Below are 25,285 nucleotides of genomic sequence, written 5' to 3' on the forward strand. Positions count from 1 at the left end.
AATTGGTTATTAGATTCAAAAGGGGAAGATGATCAAAAATGCATGATCAGGATCAAAAGTAATTAACATGATCAAAGATCAACAATCATCAACCAAAGTATGTGGATCTGGTGGACATGGATTCAGGTGGGGGTGATACCTAGGATTACAATTTATTTTGTGGCTTAACGTAAATTAGTGGGGGCCTGGCCCTTGGCAGAGGTCCGTGCTCTGCCTAGCGTCCTTCTAGTTTGTGTATAAATAGCCAGTTGCCTCAGTATCATGACGGCTGGACTGCAGCAGAGCCTCCAAACTGCATTACAGTGTGATGAGTGTGTGTCGGGAGACCCGGGGTTGATGGACTGGTTTTAACACTCTGGATGGATGGTGTTGTTGTTGAAAACTGATGCCACAGTCAGAATCACACTGAGAGAATAGAGACCTTGGGGAGGTCGTGAAGTGAAAAGAACAGGTGCACAGCAAACAGAGGAAAAGAGAGCGATGAGCAGGTCTGATAGACATCAAGTGTATTTATACTCTCTTTTTTTTCTTCCCACAGTAAGCTCCTTCAGTTCCCTCCTCCATGTTTCTGTCGCTGCCTTAAAAGGACCCGTGTTAGTCCTCAAGGTTGTCTGCACCTCTGTACTGCAGATCGTACAAACGTGCACGCACAAAGAAATGCGTGGGACTATTTTGAGGTGTAGAAGCAACTCCACTAAACCGTAGCTGTCAGATGCTGAGCTTCTTGATCTGTTATTTACGTTATGGTAAATTAAGCGGCTTTTGGACTGTCTGAAGTGGCTCACATCATTACTGTTCACATACACCATCAAGTGGCATGAGTATGTGCACTGTACTAGGGGAGCTACGACCCCTACCTTTACACCTGCAGGACTAAACCAAACCAACTTTTTTAGGTTCCTTAGATGACCCCAAAACACAATCAGGATGTTCCTAAAAATAAAAACTGGCCTCAAGCCAGTTAGCCAAGATGGCGCCCAAGATGGCCGCCAAAATGGGGTTTTTCACTAAAACACCTTTAAACAACATATAAACAACTTAGATATCACAGAGATTCAATGGGAAGACCATTGCAGGTCACAGCAAACTCATTTGTGCCTAAACTAAATTCATTCATGGGTTTAAGATTCAAAATGGCGTCCAAAATGGCTGCCAATAGACCCTTATCATTAAAATACATAGTAGAAAGTTGTTTATATGTTGTTTAAAGGTGTTTTAGTGGAAAAAAACCTATTGTGGTGGCCATCTTGGATAACTGGCTTGAGGCCAGTTTTTATTTTTGGGAACATCCTGATTGTGTTTTCGGGTCTTCTAAGGAACCTAAAAAAGTTGGTTTGGTTTAGTCCTGGGGGAGGGGGGTGCAAAGGTAATGGTCGTAGCTCGCCTAGTACTGTAAGAACAAGCCGCGACCCCATCCTGGATAAAGCAGCTAAAGATATGTGTGAGTGTGTGTAGCTGTTTTTCCCTCCATACCAAAAAGCAATATTCAAATAATACTCCCAGGAGTATTATTTGAAGCCTATCCCAAGAGTCATAGGGCATGAGACAAGTACACCCTGGACAGGACTCTAGTCTGTCGCAGGGACCTTACACAATTTTGCTCATTTAATTGAACTTAAATTGAGTTTAGTTTCTTTCTAGTGATTTTTGGGTGAACTGGTTTAAAACTAAATTAAAAGATGCATACAACACTAACTTCAAATATTTTAGTTCTAATAACTTATTTTTATTTAGTACATAAAACAAATTTTTTTTTAGGTAATCAGTTTTTCTGAGGTCTGCCAACTTGCTCAAGTCTGATCACAAATGGGAAAACATGTCATTTAGTGTTTAACTGATAGTGAACGTGGATCTAAAAGGGGTCACATGCGTCCATATCAGGAACAGTTTGCTCAGAACTAATTAAGGTGTTTACAGTGAAACTCAGTGCTTCATGCTGTTCTCACATTAAAAGCCAGGGGTAATATACGTACAGCCACCTTGATGCTTGGATGCATTCTTGCGTGCGAATGAGTAAACTTGTGCGAGGCTGCGTGCTAATGCACAAAGAAAATTTTGAAATGTTCAAAATTTCTGGCACACAAATTTCATGTGAAACTAGTTGTCAGCTTTACACAACCTATTTGCAAACACTGCGTGCCATTGTGCACAGGGCCTCACACAGTTTACAATGGGTTTACTCACTGGCACACCAGATTGCGTGCCAGTGGGGGGATCAAATTCATATAAGTGTCAAGGTAGCTTTTTAAGCATAGCATCTAATGACACGCATTGGCACGATGAATTGCCTGTCAGTGTTGTGATCAAATTTGTTCAAGTGTCAAGGTGCCTTACCCTACGAGAATTCACAGTACTCAGAAAACCAACCAATACATGCAAGGAAAAAGATCAAATGTGAGCACCTTCAGCTTGTAATATGAACACAGCCAAAATACTAATACATGTAAGGAAAAAGATTGAATCTAGGCCGCTTCAGCCTGTAATGTGAACACAGCCAAAATACTAATAGATGTAAGGGAAAAGATTGAATCTAGGCCGCTTCAGCCTGTAATGTGAACACAGCCAAAATACTAATAGATGTAAGGGAAAAGATTGAATCTGGGCCTCTTCAGCCTGTAATGTGAACACAGCCAAAATACTAATAGATGTAAGGGAAAAGATTGAATCTGGGCCTCTTTAGCCTGTAATGTGAACACAGCCAAAATACTAATACACATAAGGGAAAAGATTCTGAATGTAGCCAAAAATGTAGCCAAAAACTACAAGGATTATGACATTTCAAAACACCAGGAAAAACAAACAAATAAACAAACAGACAAATGCCTTTGTTTATTGTTTGACTGTGGTGTGTTCATAAACACATTCTGAGTGTATGACTTTCTCATTAAAATTGTCACCAAAAATGACATTTGTGTTGTGGACCTTTACTGTGTAATTTACACCACAACAGTCCATCAGTTACAAGAATGAGTGATGCAGCTTATCAACACTATAATATATCAATCAATCAATCAATTTTTTTATATAGCGCCAAATCACAACAAACAGTTGCCCCAAGGCGCTTTATATTGTAAGGCAAGGCCATACAATAATTATGTAAAACCCCAACGGTCAAAACGACCCCCTGTGAGCAAGCACTTGGCTACAGTGGGAAGGAAAAACTCCCTTTTAACAGGAAGAAACCTCCAGCAGAACCAGGCTCAGGGAGGGGCAGTCTTCTGCTGGGACTGGTTGGGGCTGAGGGAGAGAACCAGGAAAAAGACATGCTGTGGAGGGGAGCAGAGATCGATCACTAATGATTAAATGCAGAGTGGTGCATACAGAGCAAAAAGAGAAAGAAACAGTGCATCATGGGAACCCCCCAGCAGTCTACGTCTATAGCAGCATAACTAAGGGATGGTTCAGGGTCACCTGATCCAGCCCTAACTATAAGCTTTAGCAAAAAGGAAAGTTTTAAGCCTAATCTTAAAAGTAGAGAGGGTGTCTGTCTCCCTGATCTGAATTGGGAGCTGGTTCCACAGGAGAGGAGCCTGAAAGCTGAAGGCTCTGCCTCCCATTCTACTCTTACAAACCCTAGGAACTACAAGTAAGCCTGCAGTCTGAGAGCGAAGCGCTCTATTGGGGTGATATGGTACTACGAGGTCCCTAAGATAAGATGGGACCTGATTATTCAAAACCTTATAAGTAAGAAGAAGAATTTTAAATTCTATTCTAGAATTAACAGGAAGCCAATGAAGAGAGGCCAATATGGGTGAGATATGCTCTCTCCTTCTAGTCCCCGTCAGTACTCTAGCTGCAGCATTTTGAATTAACTGAAGGCTTTTTAGGGAACTTTTAGGACAACCTGATAATAATGAATTACAATAGTCCAGCCTAGAGGAAATAAATGCATGAATTAGTTTTTCAGCATCACTCTGAGACAAGACCTTTCTGATTTTAGAGATATTGCGTAAATGCAAAAAAGCAGTCCTACATATTTGTTTAATATGCGCTTTGAATGACATATCCTGATCAAAAATGACTCCAAGATTTCTCACAGTATTACTAGAGGTCAGGGTAATGCCATCCAGAGTAAGGATCTGGTTAGACACCATGTTTCTAAGATTTGTGGGGCCAAGTACAATAACTTCAGTTTTATCTGAGTTTAAAAGCAGGAAATTAGAGGTCATCCATGTCTTTATGTCTGTAAGACAATCCTGCAGTTTAGCTAATTGGTGTGTGTCCTCTGGCTTCATGGATAGATAAAGCTGGGTATCATCTGCGTAACAATGAAAATTTAAGCAATACCGTCTAATAATACTGCCTAAGGGAAGCATGTATAAAGTGAATAAAATTGGTCCTAGCACAGAACCTTGTGGAACTCCATATTAACTTTAGTCTGTGAAGAAGATTCCCCATTTACATGAACAAATTGTAATCTATTAGACAAATATGATTCAAACCACCGCAGCGCAGTGCCTTTAATACCTATGGCATGCTCTAATCTCTGTAATAAAATTTTATGGTCAACAGTATCAAAAGCAGCACTGAGGTCTAACAGAACAAGCACAGAGATGAGTCCACTGTCCGAGGCCATAAGAAGATCATTTGTAACCTTCACTAATGCTGTTTCTGTACTATGATGAATTCTAAAACCTGACTGAAGCTCTTCAAATAGACCATTCCTCTGCAGATGATCAGTTAGCTGTTTTACAACTACCCTTTCAAGAATTTTTGAGAGAAAAGGAAGGTTGGAGATTGGCCTATAATTAGCTAAGATAGCTGGGTCAAGTGATGGCTTTTTAAGTAATGGCTTAATTACTGCCACCTTAAAAGCCTGTGGTACATAGCCAACTAACAAAGATAGATTGATCATATTTAAGATCGAAGCATTAAATAATGGTAGGGCTTCCTTGAGCAGCCTGGTAGGAATGGGGTCTAATAGACATGTTGATGGTTTGGATGAAGTAACTAATGAAAATAACTCAGACAGAACAATCGGAGAGAAAGAGTCTAACCAAATACCGGCATCACTGAAAGCAGCCAAAGATAACGATATGTCTTTGGGATGGTTATGAGTAATTTTTTCTCTAATAGTTAAAATTTTGTTAGCAAAGAAAGTCATGAAGTCATTACTAGTTAAAGTTAATGGAATACTCAGCTCAATAGAGCTCTGACTCTTTGTCAGCCTGGCAACAGTGCTGAAAAGAAACCTGGGGTTGTTCTTATTTTCTTCAATTAGTGATGAGTAGAAAGATGTCCTAGCTTTACGGAGGGCTTTTTTATAGAGCAACAGACTCTTTTTCCAGGCTAAGTGAAGATCTTCTAAATTAGTGAGACGCCATTTCCCCTCCAACTTACGGGTTATCTGCTTTAAGCTACGAGTTTGTGAGTTATACCACGGAGTCAGACACTTCTGATTTAAAGCTCTCTTTTTCAGAGGAGCTACAGCATCCAAAGTTGTCTTCAATGAGGATGTAAAACTATTGACGAGATACTCTATCTCCCTTACAGAGTTTAGGTAGCTACTCTGCACTGTGTTGGTATATGGCATTAGAGAACATAAAGAAGGAATCATATCCTTAAATAATATATGAAAAATAAACGTCACGTTTTGAAAAGTGTCATATTACACACTTTCCCAGTCATCTAATATCAGTTATCTGGTGCATTTTTACAGATACGATACCAATCTATAACCATGCAGTGGAGGAAAAAGCTTACCAGAGACTTCCACCACGTCACCAGGAACCATCTCCCTGGCCTTGATTCTTTGCACGCTCTTCCTGTCTGCCCGGTAAACCTTCCCCATCTCTGGCTCATATTCTTTCAGAGCCTCAATGGCGCTTTCTGCATTGCGCTCCTGTTGCAAAAAAATATGTATAAAACACATTTAAATATGATTCTCATCTATGTATCTTGTTAGCACTTGCAGCAGGTGTTAGAACCGATCTCACTTTACACTGGAACTATTAAAGATCTTTTTTTTTCATGCAGAGCAACAGAAATTAGAGTGCCCACTGTAGTACTTATCCGTGAAAAGCAAAGAATTTATACATGTCAATTAGCGTTGTATCTTAAAAATGGAGACCCACTGGTGGTCACCTTGGACCAGAACCCATGTCTTGTCCAATATCACAGACAGGTAGATGACTAGGAACCAAATCCAGGGCCTGTATCCACGAAGCAGCCTAAGGTTTAAAAATAGCTCCTAGTGACGTTATTCTAAGAAAAATCATAGCATTCCTTTAATTCTTAAACATTTCTTAGAATTTTCCCTTGATAAGATGAAAGTTGTCCTCAAAGCACCTTACGCCCTAAGGTGCCAAACTGGTAAGAGGAGGGAGGAGGACTTTTAAGAAGCCTAAGAGTGTCTAATGCCTGGTTCACACAGCAAGATTTCAAAATTCTTGGTAGGTTTCCAATGCCCGAGAGACCACACACATGGAGATAAAAAAAAAAAAATCATAGACGTAACAGTTTTAAAACTTTCATACAGTGTGTGGTGTGCAGCCACACGGTCAAGACAACACACCACACACGAACAGATTTCACACACAAACATTCCCAGGTCACATGGGAAATCTCACAAAATCTCTCGAGATTAAACGTGACTTGAGAGTAAACAGACGGTGATAGTTTGGGGACTATTTACAACAGAGGAAAAAACAATACAAAAAGAAAAGGCGCTCTTTAAAGGAGTGGAGACAGCACGACCACCGGACTTTCTGGTGCGCCATAAAAGCCGTTTTGATTTTGGATTCTGCCCCGTGCATCCATCACCTCACGCTCCTGAGCGCTCCTGACATCCTTCAGAGCAGACTAGAGCACTGTTCATGTACCACACATGGCAGGAATAGCTGAAGGATTATCTTTAGAGCCATCATGATAGTTGGGGTGTCCTTAAGATTATTGGAAGGGGAAGATCGGATCCGAAATTGGCATAATTATCTTTCCATGTGGACCAGGCATTAAGCGGAGGAGATGGTGGTAAAGACAGAGGAAGGCAGATTTTGCTGTTTCATCATCATAACATTAAATTATCCTCACGATTATACGTCTTAATGCAGTTCAGTTTATATGATTGGTTGATTTCACTGTCCATTCATGAGTAGGAGGGTGGAGCACATTTTTAAAATTTCTCCTCCCCTTTCCATCACAATCAATCACAGGTCTTAGAGGACTGCGTCATTCCTAGCAACGGGGTCAACCCCGTGTCCTCACAAAGATAGGAGTTTCTGTCCACTCCTTGCTCAGAGTTGCTCTCAGACACCTGCTGGCTCACTCGTAGGCTAAGATTCCTTGCCAGGACATATTAAGCCAAGTTAGGAGCTCTTTGAGAGGACTTTGAGTTGCTTCGCGGATATGGGCACACGTCTACATATTGGTAGCCCAACTCATATCCCCCTGAGCTACTCCCACAGACAATTTAAGACAGAGACACACACAAACACACAGCACAAGTCTGTCTCAAAGAGCAATCAAGACTACAGATGTGACCTCTGTGACATATAGTATGTCACAGAGGTCACAGTATGACATACAGACATATAGTATATACATATACTGTGTGTGTATGTATGTGCCAGAGCAATTCTGGAATCCACCTAAGTATGTGCCACATTTGGTTCAAATCGGGTTGAAAATCAGATTCTTTGAGCTTGACCTTTGCTGAAATGAACTCTAAGGTCAATTTTCATTGATATACCAGGTTTGGTAGAAACCTGTGAGATGTAGGCCAACGAAGAAACAGGCAGACATGATCATGGACCCTAATGATTGACCTTTTGCAAATTCAATGTTTATGTGGCAAGTTTGATGCAAATCAGAGTTAAAAACATAAATGTTGTGTTGTGAAAGTGTAGGAACACGGACCCACAACAGGGGGCGCAAATGAACGGACAATGGAGGAAGTCAAATAGCACTTTTACTGTTGTGAAATAAGCACAACAAACACAACCGATTACAATAATAGACAATAAAGTCGAATCACAAAGGTGTCATGTGGGCAGGCTCGAAGATAGAAGACGTCTGTCCAAAGCAGAACCGGAACCACACGATTTCCTCCGCCACCGAACCCCGGGAATACTGGAGCCGCCAAGTCCCGAACTCCCAGGTGGCCACTGCCTCCGCTTGTCGGATCTGGTACTGCTGGCGAGGAACAGAAACAGTCAGATGTGGGTGCGCCTGCACCCAGCAACACGTATGGTGGAAAAACCACCTCCACCTCTCGTCAGGAAAACACTGTTAGTGCAGGAATGTGAGTACTTATCCGAATGGTCCAATACAGTCTCCTGCTGTTCTACTCACTATCTGCGCAAGGCAAAAAAAGTATTGATGGTCAAAAAAGACAACACAATTGGCTGGATACGTTACCTCCTCGGTAGAGCGATATCTCGGCAAAGAGGTGGAGATGATGTCTTGCTGATATACCGATGCGGATCAGATGATTGGTAACAGCTGCCGTAGGTGACAGCTGTCACCCCGGCTGCTCCTGTGAGGCGGCAGCGCCCTCTGGTGCCTGGAGCCCGCACTCCAGGCAGGGTGCCCTCTGGTGGTGGTGGGCCAGCAGTACCTCCTCTTCAGCGGCCCACACAACAGGACCCCCCCCTCAACGGGCGCCACCTGGCGCCCGACCAGGCTTGTCCGGGTGGCGGCGGTAGAAATCGGCCAGGAGGGCCGGGTCCAGGATGAAGCTCCTCTTCACCCAGGAGCGTTCTTCGGGTCTGTACCCCTCCCAGTCCACCAAATACTGGAAGCCCCGGCCCATCCTACGGACATCCAAGAGCCGGCGCACAGTCCAAGCCGGCTCGCCATCGATGATCTGCGCAGGAGGTGGTGCCGGACCCGGAGTACAGAGGGGTGAGGTGTGATGCGGCTTAATCCGGGACACATGGAAAACGGGATGGATCCGCAGTGAGGCCGGAAGCTGAAGCCTCACCGCGGCTGGACTGATGACCTTGAGGATTTTGAATGGACCGATGTACCGATCCTGCAGTTTAGGTGAGTCCACTTGGAGGGGAATGTCCTTTGTTGACAACCACACTTCCTGCCCTGGCCGATACGTAGGAGCCGGGGTCCGCCGACGGTCTGCATGGGCTTTCGTCCTCATCCGGGCCCTCAGCAAAGCAGAACGGGCGGCACGCCACACCCGACGGCATTTCCGCAGGTGGGCCTGGACCGAGGGCACACCGACCTCTCCCTTAACCACCGGAAACAACGGAGGCTGGTACCCCAGACACACCTCAAAAGGGGAGAGGCCGGTGGCTGACGACACCTGGCTGTTATGGGCATACTCGATCCAGACCAAATGGGTACTCCAGGCCGCCGGGTGCGCGGCCGTCACGCAACGCAGGGCCTGTTCCACCTCCTGATTGGCCCGTTCTGCTTGCCCGTTGGTCTGGGGATGATACCCGGATGAGAGACTCACCGTGGCCCCCAGTTCCCGGCAGAAGCTCCTCCAGACTTGCGAGGAGAACTGGGGACCGCGATCGGAGACGATGTCTGTTGGAATCCCATGCAGCCGGACGACGTGGTGGACCAGGAGGTCCGCTGTCTCCTGGGCAGTCGGGAGCTTCGGGAGGGCCACGAAGTGGGCCGCCTTGGAGAATCGGTCCACTATCGTGAGGATGGTGGTGTTGCCCTGGGACGGCGGGAGGCCCGTGACAAAATCCAGGCCGATGTGGGACCAGGGGCGATGAGGCACGGGCAGCGGCTGGAGCAGTCCCGAAGCCCTGCGATGATCAGCCTTGCCCCTGGCGCAGGTGGTGCACGCCTGGATATAATCCCGGACGTCGGCCTCTAGGGACGCCCACCAGAAGCGCTGCCGGACAACTGCCACGGTTCTTCGCACCCCTGGATGACAGGAGAGCTTGGAGCCGTGACAGAAGTCCAGGACTGCAGCCCTAGCCTCTGGTGGGATGTAGAGTCTGTTCTTCGGCCCAGTTCCGGGGTCCGGGCTTCGTGCCAGGGCCTCCCGGACGGTTCTCTCTACGTCCCAGGTGAGGGTGGCCATGATAGCGGACTCCGGGATGATGGGTTCCGGTGGATCCGACAACTCCGCTTTGACTTCTTCTTCATGTACCCGGGACAAGGCATCCGATCTCTGGTTTTTGGTCCCGGGACGGTAGGTGATCCGGAAGTCAAAACGGCCGAAGAACAGTGACCAGCGGGCTTGCCTGGGGTTCAGCCGCTTGGCGGTCCTGATATACTCCAGGTTCCGGTGGTCAGTGAAAACCGTGAATGGCACGGACGTTTCCTCCAACAGATGTCTCCACTCTTCAAGAGCCTCTTTCACCGCAAGGAGTTCTCGATTGCCGACGTCATAGTTCTGTTCGGCCGGGGTCAACCTGCGGGAAAAATAGGCACACGGGTGAAGGACCTTATCGGTCTTCCCGCTCTGGGAAAGCACAGCTCCTATCCCTGAGTCCGAGGCGTCCACTTCAACCACTAACTGGCGACTAGGATCGGGCTGCACCAGAACAGGTGCAGACGAGAAGCGCCGTTTCAACTCCTTGAACGCGGCATCGCAACGATCCGACCAGGTGAAATGGACTTTTGGTGAGGTCAGGGCTGTCAGGGGGCTAACTACCTGACTGTAGCCCTTAATGAACCTCCTGTAGAAATTCGCAAAGCCGAGGAACTGTTGCAGTTTCCTACGCTGGTAGGTTGGGGCCAGTCTCTCACCGCCGCGACCTTGGCCGGATCAGGAGCGACGGAGTTAGGGGAGATGATAAACCCCAGGAAGGACAAAGAAGTGCGGTGGAACTCGCACTTCTCGCCCTTCACAAACAGCCGGTTCTCCAACAACCGCTGCAGGACCTGACGTACATGCCGGACATGGGTCTCAGGATCCGGAGAAAAGATGAGTATATCGTCCAGATATACGAAGACGAATCGGTGCAGGAAATCCCGCAAGACATCATTAACCAATGCTTGGAACATCGCGGGGGCGTTTGTAAGACCGAACGGCATGACCAGGTACTCAAAGTGACCTAAGGGGGTGTTAAATGCCGTCTTCCACTCGTCTCCCTTCCGGATCCGAACCAGGTGATACGCATTTCTAAGATCTAGCTTAGTGAACATTTGGGCTCCATGCAGGGGCGTGAACACTGAATCCAACAAGGGCAATGGGTATCGGTTACGAACCGTGATTTCGTTCAGCCCCCTGTAATCAATGCATGGACGTAGTCTGCCATCCTTTTTCCCCACAAAAAAGAAACCTGCACCCATCGGGGAGGTGGAATTCCGGATCAACCCGGCAGCTAAAGAGTCCCGGATGTAGGTCTCCATTGATTCGCGCTCAGGTCGTGAGAGGTTGTACAGCCTGCTGGAGGGAAACTCAACGCCTGGAAAATCAATGGCACAATCATACGGGCGGTGCGGGGGAAGGGTGAGCGCCAGATCCTTACTGAACACGTCCACAAGGTCATGGTACTCCACCGGCACTGTCCCGAGATTGGGCGGGACTCTGACCTCCTCCTTAGCCTGGGAACCGGGAGGAACCGAGGAACCTAAACATACCCGATGGCAGGTCTCGCTCCACTGAACCACTACCCCGGACGGCCAATCGATCCGGGGATTGTGTTTTAACATCCAGGGGAACCCGAGAATCACGCGGGAGGTGGCAGGAGTCACAAAAAACTCGATCTCCTCCCGGTGGTTCCCTGACACCACCAGAGTTACTGGAGGTGTCTTATGTGTGATTAAAGGGAGTAGGGAGCCATCTAGTGCCCGTACTTGCACAGGTGAAGTAAGTGCCACCAGAGGGAGCCCTGCCTCCCTGGCCCATTTGCTGTCTAGCAAATTCCCTTCAGAGCCCGTGTCCACCAGTACTGGGGCCTGAAGGGTTAAATCCTCATAAAGGATTGTAACCGGGAGTCGTGTGGCAATATGGGTGTGTCCCACGTGAATGTCTTGGCCCACCCCTAGCCCAGTTTCTAGGGGCGGGCGTTGGTGTTTAACCGCTCGGGGCAGTCCCTCACCTGATGCTTTATCGAGCCACAAACAAAGCACGCTCCGCGGACCAGCCTCCTCTTTCTATCTGGTGGTCTAAATGTGGCCCTGCTCGTGTCCATAGCTTCATCAGCAGGGGGAGCTGTGACCACACGGAGCATAGGGGCCGTGGAGCGTGGGGAGGGCGGAGCTCGGTCGGAGCTAGAAGGGAGAGGGACGGCGCGTGCCCGGCCACGCCCTTCGTCTCGTTCCCGACGGCGTTCTTCTAACCGATTGTCTAATCGTATAACGAGATCAATAAGCACATCTAAATCCCGCGGTTCGTCCTTAGCCACCAGGTGCTCCTTCAGAACCAACGACAGTCCGTTTACGAAGGCGGCGCGGAGGGCAGTGCTATTCCAGCCAGACCTCGCAGCCGCGATGCGGAAGTCGACTGCATAAGCAGCTGCGCTCCGGCGCCCCGTCTCATTGACAGCAGCACGGCTGAAGCGGTCTCTCCTCTATTTGGGTGATCGAACACTGTTCTGAACTCCCTCACAAACCCATCATATGTCTGAAGGAGCCGTGAATTTTGCTCCCAGAGCGCTGTAGCCCAAGCGCGTGCCTCACCGCGAAGCAGATTTATCACATAAGCTATTTTGCTGGCATCAGTCGCGTACATGATGGGTCGTTGTGCGAAGACGAGCGAACACTGCATAAGAAAGTCCGCGCACGTCTCCACACAACCCCCGTACGGCTCTGGAGGGCTTATGTATGCTTCCGGGGAAGGTGGGAGGGGTCGTTGAACGACCTGTGGAACGTCACTGTTACGCACAGGGTCGACAGGAGGGAGAGCCGCAGCAGCGCCCTGAGGGCGCGCTTCCACCTGCGCGGCGAGAGCCTCCACCCTGCGGTTAAGGAGGACGTTCTGCTCGGTCATTAGATCCAACCGAGCCATGAAGGCGGTGAGGATTCGCTGCAACTCACCGATCATTCCTCCTGCAGACGCCTGTGCGCCCTGTTCTTCCATTGGCCGTTCAACAGCCGGTTGACGCCCCTCGGGATCCATGATGTTGGCCGAGATATCCTGTTGTGAAAGTATAGGAACACGGACCCACAACAGGGGGCGCAAATGAACGGACAATGGAGGAAGTCAAATAGCACTTTTACTGTTGTGAAATAAGCACAACAAACACAACCGATTACAATAATAGACAATAAAGTCGAATCACAAAGGTGTCATGTGGGCAGGCTCGAAGATAGAAGACGTCTGTCCAAAGCAGAACCGGAACCACACGATTTCCTCCGCCACCGAACCCCGGGAATACTGGAGCCGCCAAGTCCCGAACTCCCAGGTGGCCACTGCCTCCGCTTGTCGGATCTGGTACTGCTGGCGAGGAACAGAAACAGTCAGATGTGGGTGCGCCTGCACCCAGCAACACGTATGGTGGAAAAGTCACCTCCACCTCTCGTCAGGAAAACACTGTTAGTGCAGGAATGTGAGTACTTATCCGAATGGTCCAATACAGTCTCCTGCTGTTCTACTCACTATCTGCGCAAGGCAAAAAAAGTATTGATGGTCAAAAAAGACAACACAATTGGCTGGATACGTTACCTCCTCGGTAGAGCGATATCTCGGCAAAGAGGTGGAGATGACGTCTTGCTGATATACCGATGCGGATCAGATGATTGGTAACAGCTGCCGTAGGTGACAGCTGTCACCCCGGCTGCTCCTGTGAGGCGGCAGTGCCCTCTGGTGCCTGGAGCCCGCACTCCAGGCAGGGTGCCCTCTGGTGGTGGTGGGCCAGCAGTACCTCCTCTTCAGCGGCCCACACAACATGTTGGCCTTTTATGGCAATGACTTTGAACCCAGTGCCTGGCCATTAGTAAATGTGGTCTGTCTCACCTTTGCAATTCCACAATTCACCTACAGTAGTGTTCAGAATAATAGTAGTGCTATGTGACTAAAAAGATTAATCCAGGTTTTGAGTATATTTCTTATTGTTATATGGGAAACAAGGTACCAGTAGATTCAGTAGATTCTCACAAATCCAACAAGACCAAGCATTCATGATATGCACACTCTTAAGGCTATGAAATTGGGCTTTTAGTAAAAAAAAGTAGAAAAGGGGGTGTTCACAATAATAGTAGCATCTGCTGTTGACGCTACAAACTCAAAATTATTATGTTCAAACTGCTTTTTTAGCAATCCTGTGAATCACTAAACTAGTATGTAGTTGTATAACCACAGTTTTTCATGATTTCTTCACATCTGCGAGGCATTAATTTTGTTGGTTTGGAACCAAGATTTTGCTAGTTTACTAGTGTGCTTGGGGTCATTGTCAACATGACCTCTTCAAGTATTTTGACATATCCAAACTGATCCATGATACCTGGTATGCGATATATAGGCCCAACCCCATAGTAGGAGAAACATGCCCTTATCATGATGCTTGCACCACCATCGTCGTCTCACAAACTGTCTGCGGCCCTTGGACCCAAAAAGAACAATTTTACTCTCATCAGTCCACAAAATATTCCTCCATTTCTCTTTAGGCCCGTTGATGTGTTCTTTGGTAAATTGTAACCTCTTCTGCACGTCTTTTATTTAACAGAGGGACTTTGTGAGGGATTCTTGCAAATAAATTAGCTTCACACAGGCATCTGACTGAATGCCACACTACTATTATTGTGAACACCCCCTTTTCTACTTTTTTTACTAATAGCCCAATTTCATAGCCTTAAGAGTGTGCATATCATGAATGCTTGGTCTTGTTGGATTTGTGAGAATCTACTGAATCTACTGGTACCTTGTTTCCCATGTAACAATAAGAAATACGAGGGCTGTCAATAAAGTATAGGTCCTTTTTATTTTTTTCAAAAACTATATGGATTTCATTCATATGTTTTTACGTCAGACATGCTTGAACCCTCGTGCTTGAGTTTTTCCACGCCTGTCGGTGACGTCATTCGCCTGTGAGCACTCCTTGGGCGAGGATTCGTCCAGACCCTCGTCGGAATTCCTTTGTCTGAGAAGTTGCTGAGAGACTGGCGCTTTGTTTGATCAAAATTTTTTCTAAACCTGTGAGACACATCGAAGTGGACACGGTTCGAAAAGTTAAGCTGGTTTTCGGTGAAAATTTTAACGGCTGATGAGCGATTTTGAGGTGATACTGTCGCTTTAAGGACTTCCCACGGAGCGAGACGCCGTGCAGCACTCTCAGGCGCCGTTATTCATTAAAAAAATCTCCTTTAACAGTGGAATATCTGGATAAAATGCTGAAACTGACTTCTTCTGAAACTTCTCTGTTCTCTCACGACGTCCTGGATCAATAGAGCCTGAAATGTGGAGGTTTTCAGCTTGAAACAGGCTGACGACGGCGCCTGAGAGCGCTGCGCGACGTCTCGCACAGTGGGAAGTCCTTAAAGTGACAGTATCACCTCAAAATCTCTCATCAGCTGTTAAAATTTTCACCAAAAACCAGCTTAATTTTTCGATCCGTGTCCACTTCGATGTGTCTCACAGGTTTAGAAAAAATTTTGATCAAACAAAGCGCCAGTCTCTCAGCAACTTCTCAGACAAAGGAATTCCGACGAGGGGTTGGACGACTCCTCCCACAAGGAGTGCTCACAGGTGAATGACATCACCGACAGGCGTGGAAAAACTCACGCATGCGCACGAGGGTTCTAGCATGTCTGACGTAAAAACATATGAATGAAATCCATATAGTTTTTGAAAAAAATAAAAAGGACCTATACTTTATTGACAGACCTTGTATACTCAAAACCTGGATTAATCTTTTTAGTCACATAGCACTACTGTTACTCTGAACACTACTGTACATATGTGTACGTTTGTTGGACAACCAAGTGAAAAATAAAAAAATAAAAAAATGTAGACCTTTGACCCCAATGACATTGACCTTTGTTAAAAAATAGCCTATAAGGGCAATTCTGGCTCAGCCTTAATCTACATACCAAGTTTGGTGGAAATCTGGCCAAAGAACTGGGAGGAGAGGAAGAACAAATTGTAAACAAACAGTATGAACAAATAGTATGATATAGCGCTTTGTAGACCTTCAGAGAGTATTTTGAGCTGGTGTGTGTGTGTGCAGGCGTCTCGCCGTCATCACAGCCTCAGGTGTTGAACCGGTGGTTCCGTCAGAGGCTACCCCCAACAGCCTCAAAGTGTAAAGCCCAATTTAACCCGTCCTCCCCAGTTCTTCTTTTCCACCCATACTGCCCATGTGTGAATCCTTGTGCATAGTTTCCAAATAACTAAAGCCCCCCAATCCCCTCCCAATATTTTTTTTACTGTGGGTTACACAGTATTGACTATAACAAACCAGACTGTATTATGTGCCTTGAAAGCATCACCGATTCCCCTCCCATTGGTTTAACCTTTCACCTTTTCACCTCTTTCTGACGTTATGCTTCTCATTCTGGCTTCCCTTGAACTTTGAGCCGACAGGCCATGCTCAGGGAGGCGTGCGTGCTCACACTAAAGGACACAGATTGCAAGCCGAACGAGCCGCTGTTCTTTGTGATTTATTGCGTGACTGTTGCTAAGTGTAGGTGTCTATTTGAGTATGTGTAAAAGATGGCGTTCAGGGGGCAAGTATGTGTCCTTGTGGTGGTTGTTGGCACCCGTATGTGTGCACATGAGGATCTGCTCACTCACCTGCCAGACACCAACCACGGCATTGGCGATGAGGATAAGAAGGATGACGAAGGGCTCGACAAAGGCAGTGACTGTTTCCTCGCCTTCTTCAAACCAAGCCAGAACCTGGGCAAGAAGCGAGGAGAGTTATGTACTGCAAACATTATTGACATTATCACTGTTAGCATAAAGTACAGTCCCACGAAACTTGTACCCAACAAATTCATAAAACAAATAAATAAATTACAATTACATGGTGTACATTGGGTAGTATGGTGGATTACTGTTTAGCACTGCTGCTGTACTTCACAGAGAGAAGGTCCCAGGTTCCCATAGGATCTGGTCCTTTCTGTGTGGGGTTTGCATGGGTTGACTGTAGGTTTGAATATGTTTGTATGTGTCGGCCCTGTGATAGACTAGTGGCCGGTGATAGAGCAGACTGTGCACCGTAGGGGAAAAATTTCAAACTTTCTTATTATGAACCTTGTCATGCACACTAATATTGTAATTTATTTTATGCCTTTCTTTCAGTACATTTTCCCTTCCCGTGCCTCTATATGTGACATTTTCAACCATCTGCAGTCTAAATCCATGTGTACACAACCTTGTGAGCAGCAGTTCCGTGTTGCTAATGCAGATCTGTTTCGGAAAGGTTCGTATTGACATTGACACAGATTAGTTGCAGGCCAGCGAAGCACAGACATAACCAGAGAGAAAGAGACCAACAGTAAGGAGAACCATCAGTACATCCACCCATCCTCCTGTAGGAGCACTTAGCATACCTCAGCATCCTGATCTGACCAGGTATTGTATCATCTCACCTATTTCTAAAATACACCGTATTGTTGATGGCAACTCAAGGGAAGGTATTTAAAATGAAGACTACAGGGACAACAACAGCACAAGGACTGTGTGTGTTTCTCAGTGTGTGTCAGGAGGAAGGGCATTCGATGTAAAGCTTGTGCCAAATCCCAGTGTGGATCTTTACTGGATCCACTCTGGGGACACTGAACAAGTGGGGGTAGCCAAATAAATAAAACAAACAAAAAACTACTAGCAGCAACAACATCATCTGAGATTAAAGGAGAGCCTTGCTGTGCAAAAACTGTTGTTGCCAACAGGAACAGAGGAGAAGAATGCCAGTGATCCAATGAGCCAAGACAATTCTGTTTTGGTCAAGTCAGGTCTGAAAGCATGTGCTGGTATTCCATGTAGGCACAGCCACAACTCTATGAAACCATCTGGGGTTCTGCCTGGCAGATCCATCTTCACTTCTTGAAAGTAGCCATCTTTCTGCCATGTGAAACATAGGTGTCCCCTTGGTCTTCTCCAGTTGTTTTGGTCCTGGACATCAAGATACCACATGGGCAAAATACCGTCCTCACAATGCAAGTGCTACACCTCATTTGAGTCTTCCTAAACATTAATTTGACAGAAAGTAATTCCAGTGGTACCCAAGGATCACCTTAAGAGATATGGTACCAAAGACATCCAGTTGTTGATTTTTGGTCACTAGTTAGTATCCAAGTCTCACAACCATTCAGTAAGACAGGAAGCCCCAGAGCCCTAAAGACTTGGACTTTCATTCTCCTGCAGAGGTGCTGGCATCGCCAAACACCTCTCTCCAGAGGCCTCATGACTCCATAAACTCTTTTTAGATGTCTCTCAATCTCAAAGGCCCAGGACCCAGAGACATGAACAACACTGCTCAGGTAAATAAATCTCTCAACAACTTTGATGGTTTGTCCAAATGCATATACACGTCTGAGGGTTGAATCCAGGAAGTCATTGAAAGCCTGGTTCTTAGTCTTGATCTTGGACAATCACAAACCCAGAGCCTCCGATTCCTCACTCAGCTTCTCAAGTCTAGTAATCATGGTATCCATTGTTTCCACAAGGATCAAAGCACTGTCCGCAAAGTCAAAGTCTGTGAAAGTGCTGTGGCATTGTTTGTTTGGGTGAGGTTAATAAGGTGAACGATGACAGACTAATTTGCTTAAACTTCTTGTAATTGGTCCTAAAGCCCTAATCATCCACAAAAACACTTCCACACTGTAAATAAACCAAAACACTACCTCTTCTTTTGGAACAATGAAAAATTGGATGTTTGATCTAGACCCGTGTTTCCCAATTGTGGTCCTCAGGACCCAAAGTTAGGGTGCATCATTACCCCTCTTTTTTCAAAGGGTTTTGAAAATCACCTTGTGCATAGTTTTATTTTGTGACACTACCCAAGAAATTACTCATCTATGAGCCACTTATCAATTTTGGCCTACTTGGTACCACGTAAGGTGACAAACTGACATTTAGAATCCAGCCTCAGTGGACCATGGCCTACATAAAAATGTATGATAACCATCCCAGGGTAGTAGTTATAGCCAGGCAGGGGTCAATAAAGAATTACACAGAGGTCAAGATGTAAAAACGCTCCAGTCATGTTAAAAACTATACATTATTTGTCTGATCATAACGATTCCAAAAAGGCACAGTTTGTACAGGCGTCAAACATTAAAGTTGCTCCAATTTCAGTAAAAAATGATGCAAGTTATTGGCTGAAATAAAAGGCTTAATAAATGAAATAGTTTTGACTGTTTTAAATGTTTGGTCTCCAAAATAAAGGTCAAACAAGGTCAACGTCCATTGGATTCTATGACTTGTGACATATGTTACCCATGATACCTAAGCATGACACATGGTGCAAGCTATCCATTTTTAGAACCCTATTAACCCAAACAATAATTTGCATTTGTTTTTTTTTTTGTTTTTTTGCTGGAATTGGAGCAACTTTAACTTTTGACCCCTGTACAAACTGAAACTGACCTTTTTCACCATTTCTGTTGTTTTTACCCCATAACTTCAGAACATGCAGTCATAGATAATCCAAACTATACCTTTTTGGAATCTTTATGATCAGACAAATAATGTAGTATAGTTTTTAACATGACTGGAGCATTTTTACATTTTGACATCTGTGTAATTCTTCATTGACCCCTACCTGGCTACAGCTACCACCTTGGGATGGTTATACATTTGTTTGTAAGCCATGGTACATTGAGGCTGGATTCGAAGTGCCATTTCATCACCTTAAGGGGTACCAACAACCTGCTTGGCCCATGGACAAAGTTCAGCAAAATCAAAATCTATTTAAGGAGACCACCAAGGCTTTAAAATTCTTATTGTTTTTATTGTCTCTTAAACACAATAGAAGGCAGAGAGAGAGAGAGAGAGAGAGAGAGAGAGAGAGATGTTTCCTCTCTAAATTCTGTAGTTTGTGCTCATTTCTGTAACAAACAGAATGACGTGAGGTATGAAACTGAAAGTGAAACTGATGCTGAAAGTTGTTGGGAAGTAAAACTGCCTGAAATGTTTTGTTTTCAATAAGCAGGCTACACTGTCTTTAATTTATCTGAGGATCATCTATGCCACTAGTCTGCCATCAATCAGGAAAATTACAAAGTTAAATTTGCAGAGAATTATAACCTCAGCATGGTCCCCCTAAACATGAACCAAATCACCTCAAAATTCACAATTGTTATTATTTTCTGGAATGAAACATTTTTAAAGCGGGGACATAGAAATCTAAACGTAAAGGAGAGAATGATCCATCCTGCCAAAAGTTCTGCACATTTTCCATTTGTTTCTGAACTAATCAGCACAGATCACATCAGTCAGGTGTTGATTAGCTGATTAGAGTCCTGAGGACCAGGATTGGGAAACCTGCACAGCAAGCAGATCACTTTATGGCACGTTCATATAAACAGGACAAGCTGATCTACCAATCGGACAGAATTCAATCAGATCAACAAGAAAGTGCCCATGTAAACGTGGCTAGTGTTCTAGACCATGGTCCAGGGTGGTTTTCACACCTCTATGACCAAACTGAAAAGCCCTGAATTCCAAACCAAAGAAGGTGAAAGCACAGTGAGAGAACAACTGGTAGCAGATGCTGCCTTCTCTCAGAGGCTGAAATGAGCTGGAACCGGCACCGTCTGTGGTCTGTCTTCATCCCTTCAAAGATACAGTCGATCTCCAAACTTGATTCCTGTCCTGTCAGCATGTGGCGGGGGTGGTGGTGGTGGTGGGATATTCCTGTGTGCATGAATAGGATGGGTATTTGGTGTTCTCCTTCTTGGGAACCATATGCCTCTCAGAATGTGTTCCTCTCATTTGCCATTCTAACACATAATGCCATTGTGCAATCCAATCCCTAAGCCTCCCCCCTCCTCCCCCGCCAACCTCCACTCTCTGCCTCTCCCTCTCTGCTGCCATCCCTCGTTCCTTCCATCCCTGACCTTTGTCCAAGGATACAGTTTCTCTTCTTGGCTTGAGACTTTCTTAAAATAAAAGCTCCTGCCCTCCATGCATATATGTGCCCATGTGGCGATGCACACTGTGTCTTTGTCTTGAGCTCACTCTGTATTTCGGACGCAGCCTTCAGGCCTTCTAAGGCCATGGTGACAGCTGTACTCAGAGGTCAGAGGCCAAAGATTCAGGATTAAGACAACATGTGCACCAGCCTGCTGGCCATAAAATAGTTATGGAGAGCAGGCTCAGAGGGTGGGACCGGGTGATTCCTGGGGTAAATGAATGAGGACACACATTTATCAGTAATCCCAAATAGAAAATGCATCAAATTACACTCTAAAACTGTTAAAATAAAAAGAAAAAAAAAGAGATAATTTGCATTGATCTTTTTTGAGTATTTCCAGCGCAGCCACTGAGTACACAACATGAAACCTACATAGTCAGACTAACTCAAGTTTAGCAAAACATTTAGTTAACTGGTTTAGTTTACATGATTTATCTTTTACGAGGTTAAACTGTTTTGGTGCTGTTAAGTAGCCAAATTATTGCATTTAAGTCATTCTAACTACTTGATTTTACCTCTAATCTACTCAGAAATGTCCGTGCACCGTCACTTATGTCAGAATAAGTTACATACTGCAATTCCAGTTTTATTATCCATTTTAAACATTTATTCAGCTGTTTTTTTAAACTATGAACATCTTTGTATCATTGTCTTGGAAGTTAACTTACTAAAATGTGAACATGCAAAGACCTTATTTTTCTCATGCTGAAAATATTCTTTAATTTAAAGTATGCAAACTAACTTCATTAAGCATTTTTTAGAATGTAGAAATGATTCAGGTGACAGTTCTGCTGAGTTACAGCAGCAGCATGACTGAACACTGCAGCATATTCTCAGTTCTCTACTTTCTCTACTATTAGTTTACTTTCTGTTCTTGATGCAGGGAAATGATATGCTGACTTTGAATGAGATCATCATAGAATAATTTGAGAAACACTTGTCCATTTGTTTGTTCCCCCCAAGACCTTTGGCTGAATTTTGACTACTTTGTGATTTTCAACTGTGCAGAAACACAAAGAATTCTAATACTATTGAAAACAATTATTAGGTAGACTGTTATACATGTTTATATGGTTGGTGTGGATAATGCAAATTATACACAAACCTGAAAGGGAAAATAATGATATATTCTCAGGTATGCAAGCTACTTAATAAGGCACAAGTGTTCATTATCTTAAGTGCCAAACTGACAAGTACTGCAAAGTGTTTAGCAACAGGCCTGATCCTTAATCCCAGAGATGTTTTCTCAACTATTCAAATTGACATATTTCACTTCAGAAGATGGAAGACCCATCCAAACCCTGTTACCATCAATGGAACAGAGGTGGACATTGCGGACTACTACAAGTACCTGGGTGTCCACATAGGCAACAAACTGGACTGGACTATAAACACAGATGCTGTGTATAAGAAAGGTCAGAACTGAGTGTACTTCCTCAGGAGGCTCAGATCTTTCTATGTCTGCAGAAATATGTTGCAGACGTTTAATTACTCGGTGGTCCCCAGTGTCATCTTCTACGCTGTAGTGTGCTGAGGCAGCAGACTGAAGGCAGCTGATGCAAACAGACTCAACAAGCTCATCAGGAGAGCTGGCTCAGTCCTGGGAGTTGAGCTGGAGTCTGTGGTGGAGGTGTCAGAGAGGAGGATGTTGAGGAAACTGCTCAGCATCCTAGACAACACCTCTCACCCCCTGCATGCCACACTGATGTCCTGTCACTGTGCCTTCAGCCATAGACTGAGACCACAGAGGTGCACCATAGAACACCACAATAGGTCTTTCCTACCTGTGGCAATCAGACTGTATAATTCCTTCCCCTTCTGCAGGATGAATACATAATGAACAGAGTTATTCAGTTATTCATAGGTGTGTGCAATATTGTCGAACAGCTTGTGCAAATGTCTCCCAGTCATTTTGCATAAATTTGTTGTAAGTATTGTAAAAGACAAAACAAACAAACAAACAAACAACAACAACAAAAACAAAACAAAAAACATTGTTCACTGTTTCTGTACTCTGGCAAATCAATTTCCTTCCGGATAAATAAAGTTGGTCTTATTTTATTTACTGCAGGTTTTACTTAAACAGAAGAATGTCAAGTACATGTCAAACTGTAAATGCAAATGTTATATAACGCACAACTGTGACGTCATCAGTTTACAAAAAGGAAGAAGAAAACATTTTTCTGCATGATTCATGCATAGAACGCAGTGATGCTTGAACTAAAATGATTTCCTGCTGTAATGCAAAAGGGAAACAAACTCACAAAAGAGATGCAGGCTGCTAGTAGCAGGATTCTGACCAACAGGTCCTCAAACTGTTCCACAACCAACTCCCAGATGCTTTTTCCTGATAGAAAACAAAATCACACATAGTATCAGAATACTGCAAACAAATATGTACAGTATTGTGAATTGTGTAGACATTTGCACATCTCCTTGTCAAACATGCAGGTTATGTCACAGTTAAATGTTATTTCACCTCACAAATTCAAAATTCAGGTTTTAGTAATATCTAATGAGTCGTTGTTTTTTTTTTGTTTTTTTGCATGCATGGATTTCAGTAAAGTGCAAATAGGAGTACAAGGCAATCAATTCCTTGGATGTTTACATGATTGTATTTGGATTTAAATAAAATCAAAGTTCATTATTATTATTATTATTATGAGTATTAGTAGTACTAATAGTAGTAGTATGAAAATAATAATAAAATCAGGCTCCTTTGCATAATATATATAGAAAAGTCTTCTCTTTATTCTTAAAGCTACAATGTGTAGGATTTAGTGTCATCTACTGGTAAGTTTGCAGATTGCATTATGTCACTGATGGTCATGATTTGCAATTCCTTTGGGTTTTTAAAGATTTACGTCATATAAAGTATTTTATTCACCATAATAAATAATAATTTGATTTCTTAGCATTCATGTATGCAATCTTATATTGCTGAAATGCTCAAAATTAACCTTGCCTGGAAATAAAAATAAAATAGAATTTTAACCATGAGATGTCAAGCCCGACTAAAAAACTCAGTTTCCCAGCATGCCATTCAAGGGTCACAGTGCATTGCTAAGCTACATATGCAAACGTTAGCTTCAAGGATCTGAAAAAAGTCTGTAGATCTAAAGAAAGCTCTGCAGTGGTGTCTGTTGTGTGTGCAGTGTGATTGTATTGTTTGTTTATGTCACTATCAGTGGTGCACAGCAGAACGAGGAGCCAGTGACAGGTGTAAAAATGACAGGCAGGTGTGTCGTCACAGGAAGTGAGGGGAACTCGTGTACGTCTGGGTGGCACAAAATCAAAAAATGCACAACACAGATGGATGGGACGAGCAGTTCAAACAGGAATATTTGACAAACAGGTGCTGAAAGCGGACTCACCCTCCTCTGCTGGCAGCTCTATGGGTGACGACCGACAGAGGATGTTAGCACGGATACACATTGCAGTCACTCAGTTCCTGCATCTACATATATTTTTAAAAAATGCTCATGAAACAAATCAATTTCAGAGTCTCTTGCACTTTCTCTGCTTGATTTAGGCTTTAATGCAAACATTTTGAGAACTTTTGCTGAGTCCAGCCTTGAACTGTCTGAGAATGTCTGTCCATCAGCTCACGCCTTTAATTAATGACACCAAGCAGCTGGTTGGATCTGGGCCTCCTCGTAATTTCAGCCAACCTCTGATAATCTTAACACCGGCAGAGGGGCCTGACTTTTACAGGTAATTTTTTTTTTTCTCTCAACATTTGTTTGAGATGATTCACACTAAATTGAGACAAACTGCAGCCTGGTTCACAACTTACTCACTCAATAATAACAGATTTGTTTTGAATTAAATATGCTCAATAGTGCACACTAAAAAAAGGAAACCATTAACTTGTAGAGTCTGTAAAAGAGTGAAAACAACAGAAACTAGCTCCATATATGAAATCAAAGTTGCAGAGGGAGAACACATACTTGCCAACAAACACAGCAGGTGTTTTATGCCTAGGCTACAGGTCTTTCTGCAGTTTGTACATACAGCTTTGTGATGTCATAAAGTTGATTGTAAGGGAGAAAAAAATACTGCCTTTGAAACAAATCAGTTGCAGGATGAAGACAAATGTTCATGAAACTAATGAAAAATGTTAATCTACACTTGGAACCAAATTGATGAGCTAGTTTCAGAAGCTGAAAACTCCTTTCATCAGTTCCCCTTTATGACATTTAGATACAATAACCTTTTCTGCACCTTCATGCATTTCACCATGCCTGGGTAAATACGGGATTCCTGTTTGTTCCACTTTCTGCTTATTTCATCACTTAATTTCTCTCCTTTGTTTGCTGCATAACCTGTTTAGCCATCCATCC

The 25,285-nt window shown here is 44.4% G+C and overlaps 1 protein-coding gene across 2 annotated transcripts in view; it reads right to left on the minus strand.

The window, feature by feature from the left end:
• Positions 1-25,285, minus strand: part of atp2a1 (ATPase sarcoplasmic/endoplasmic reticulum Ca2+ transporting 1) — a 55,393-nt gene that overhangs the window by 29,556 nt on the left and 552 nt on the right. For both annotated transcript variants that reach the window (XM_034189804.1, XM_034189805.1), the window contains exons 2-5: positions 24,317-24,334; positions 23,207-23,289; positions 16,595-16,699; positions 5,704-5,842 (exon numbers count right to left, since the gene is read on the minus strand). In XM_034189804.1, the coding sequence (XP_034045695.1) occupies positions 5,704-5,842; positions 16,595-16,699; positions 23,207-23,289; positions 24,317-24,334 (345 nt within the window). The remainder of the gene's footprint in view (positions 1-5,703; positions 5,843-16,594; positions 16,700-23,206; positions 23,290-24,316; positions 24,335-25,285) is intronic.

The sequence above is a fragment of the Thalassophryne amazonica genome, chromosome 16 (genome assembly GCF_902500255.1).
Source record: "Thalassophryne amazonica chromosome 16, fThaAma1.1, whole genome shotgun sequence".
Lineage (NCBI taxonomy): Eukaryota > Metazoa > Chordata > Actinopteri > Batrachoidiformes > Batrachoididae > Thalassophryne > Thalassophryne amazonica.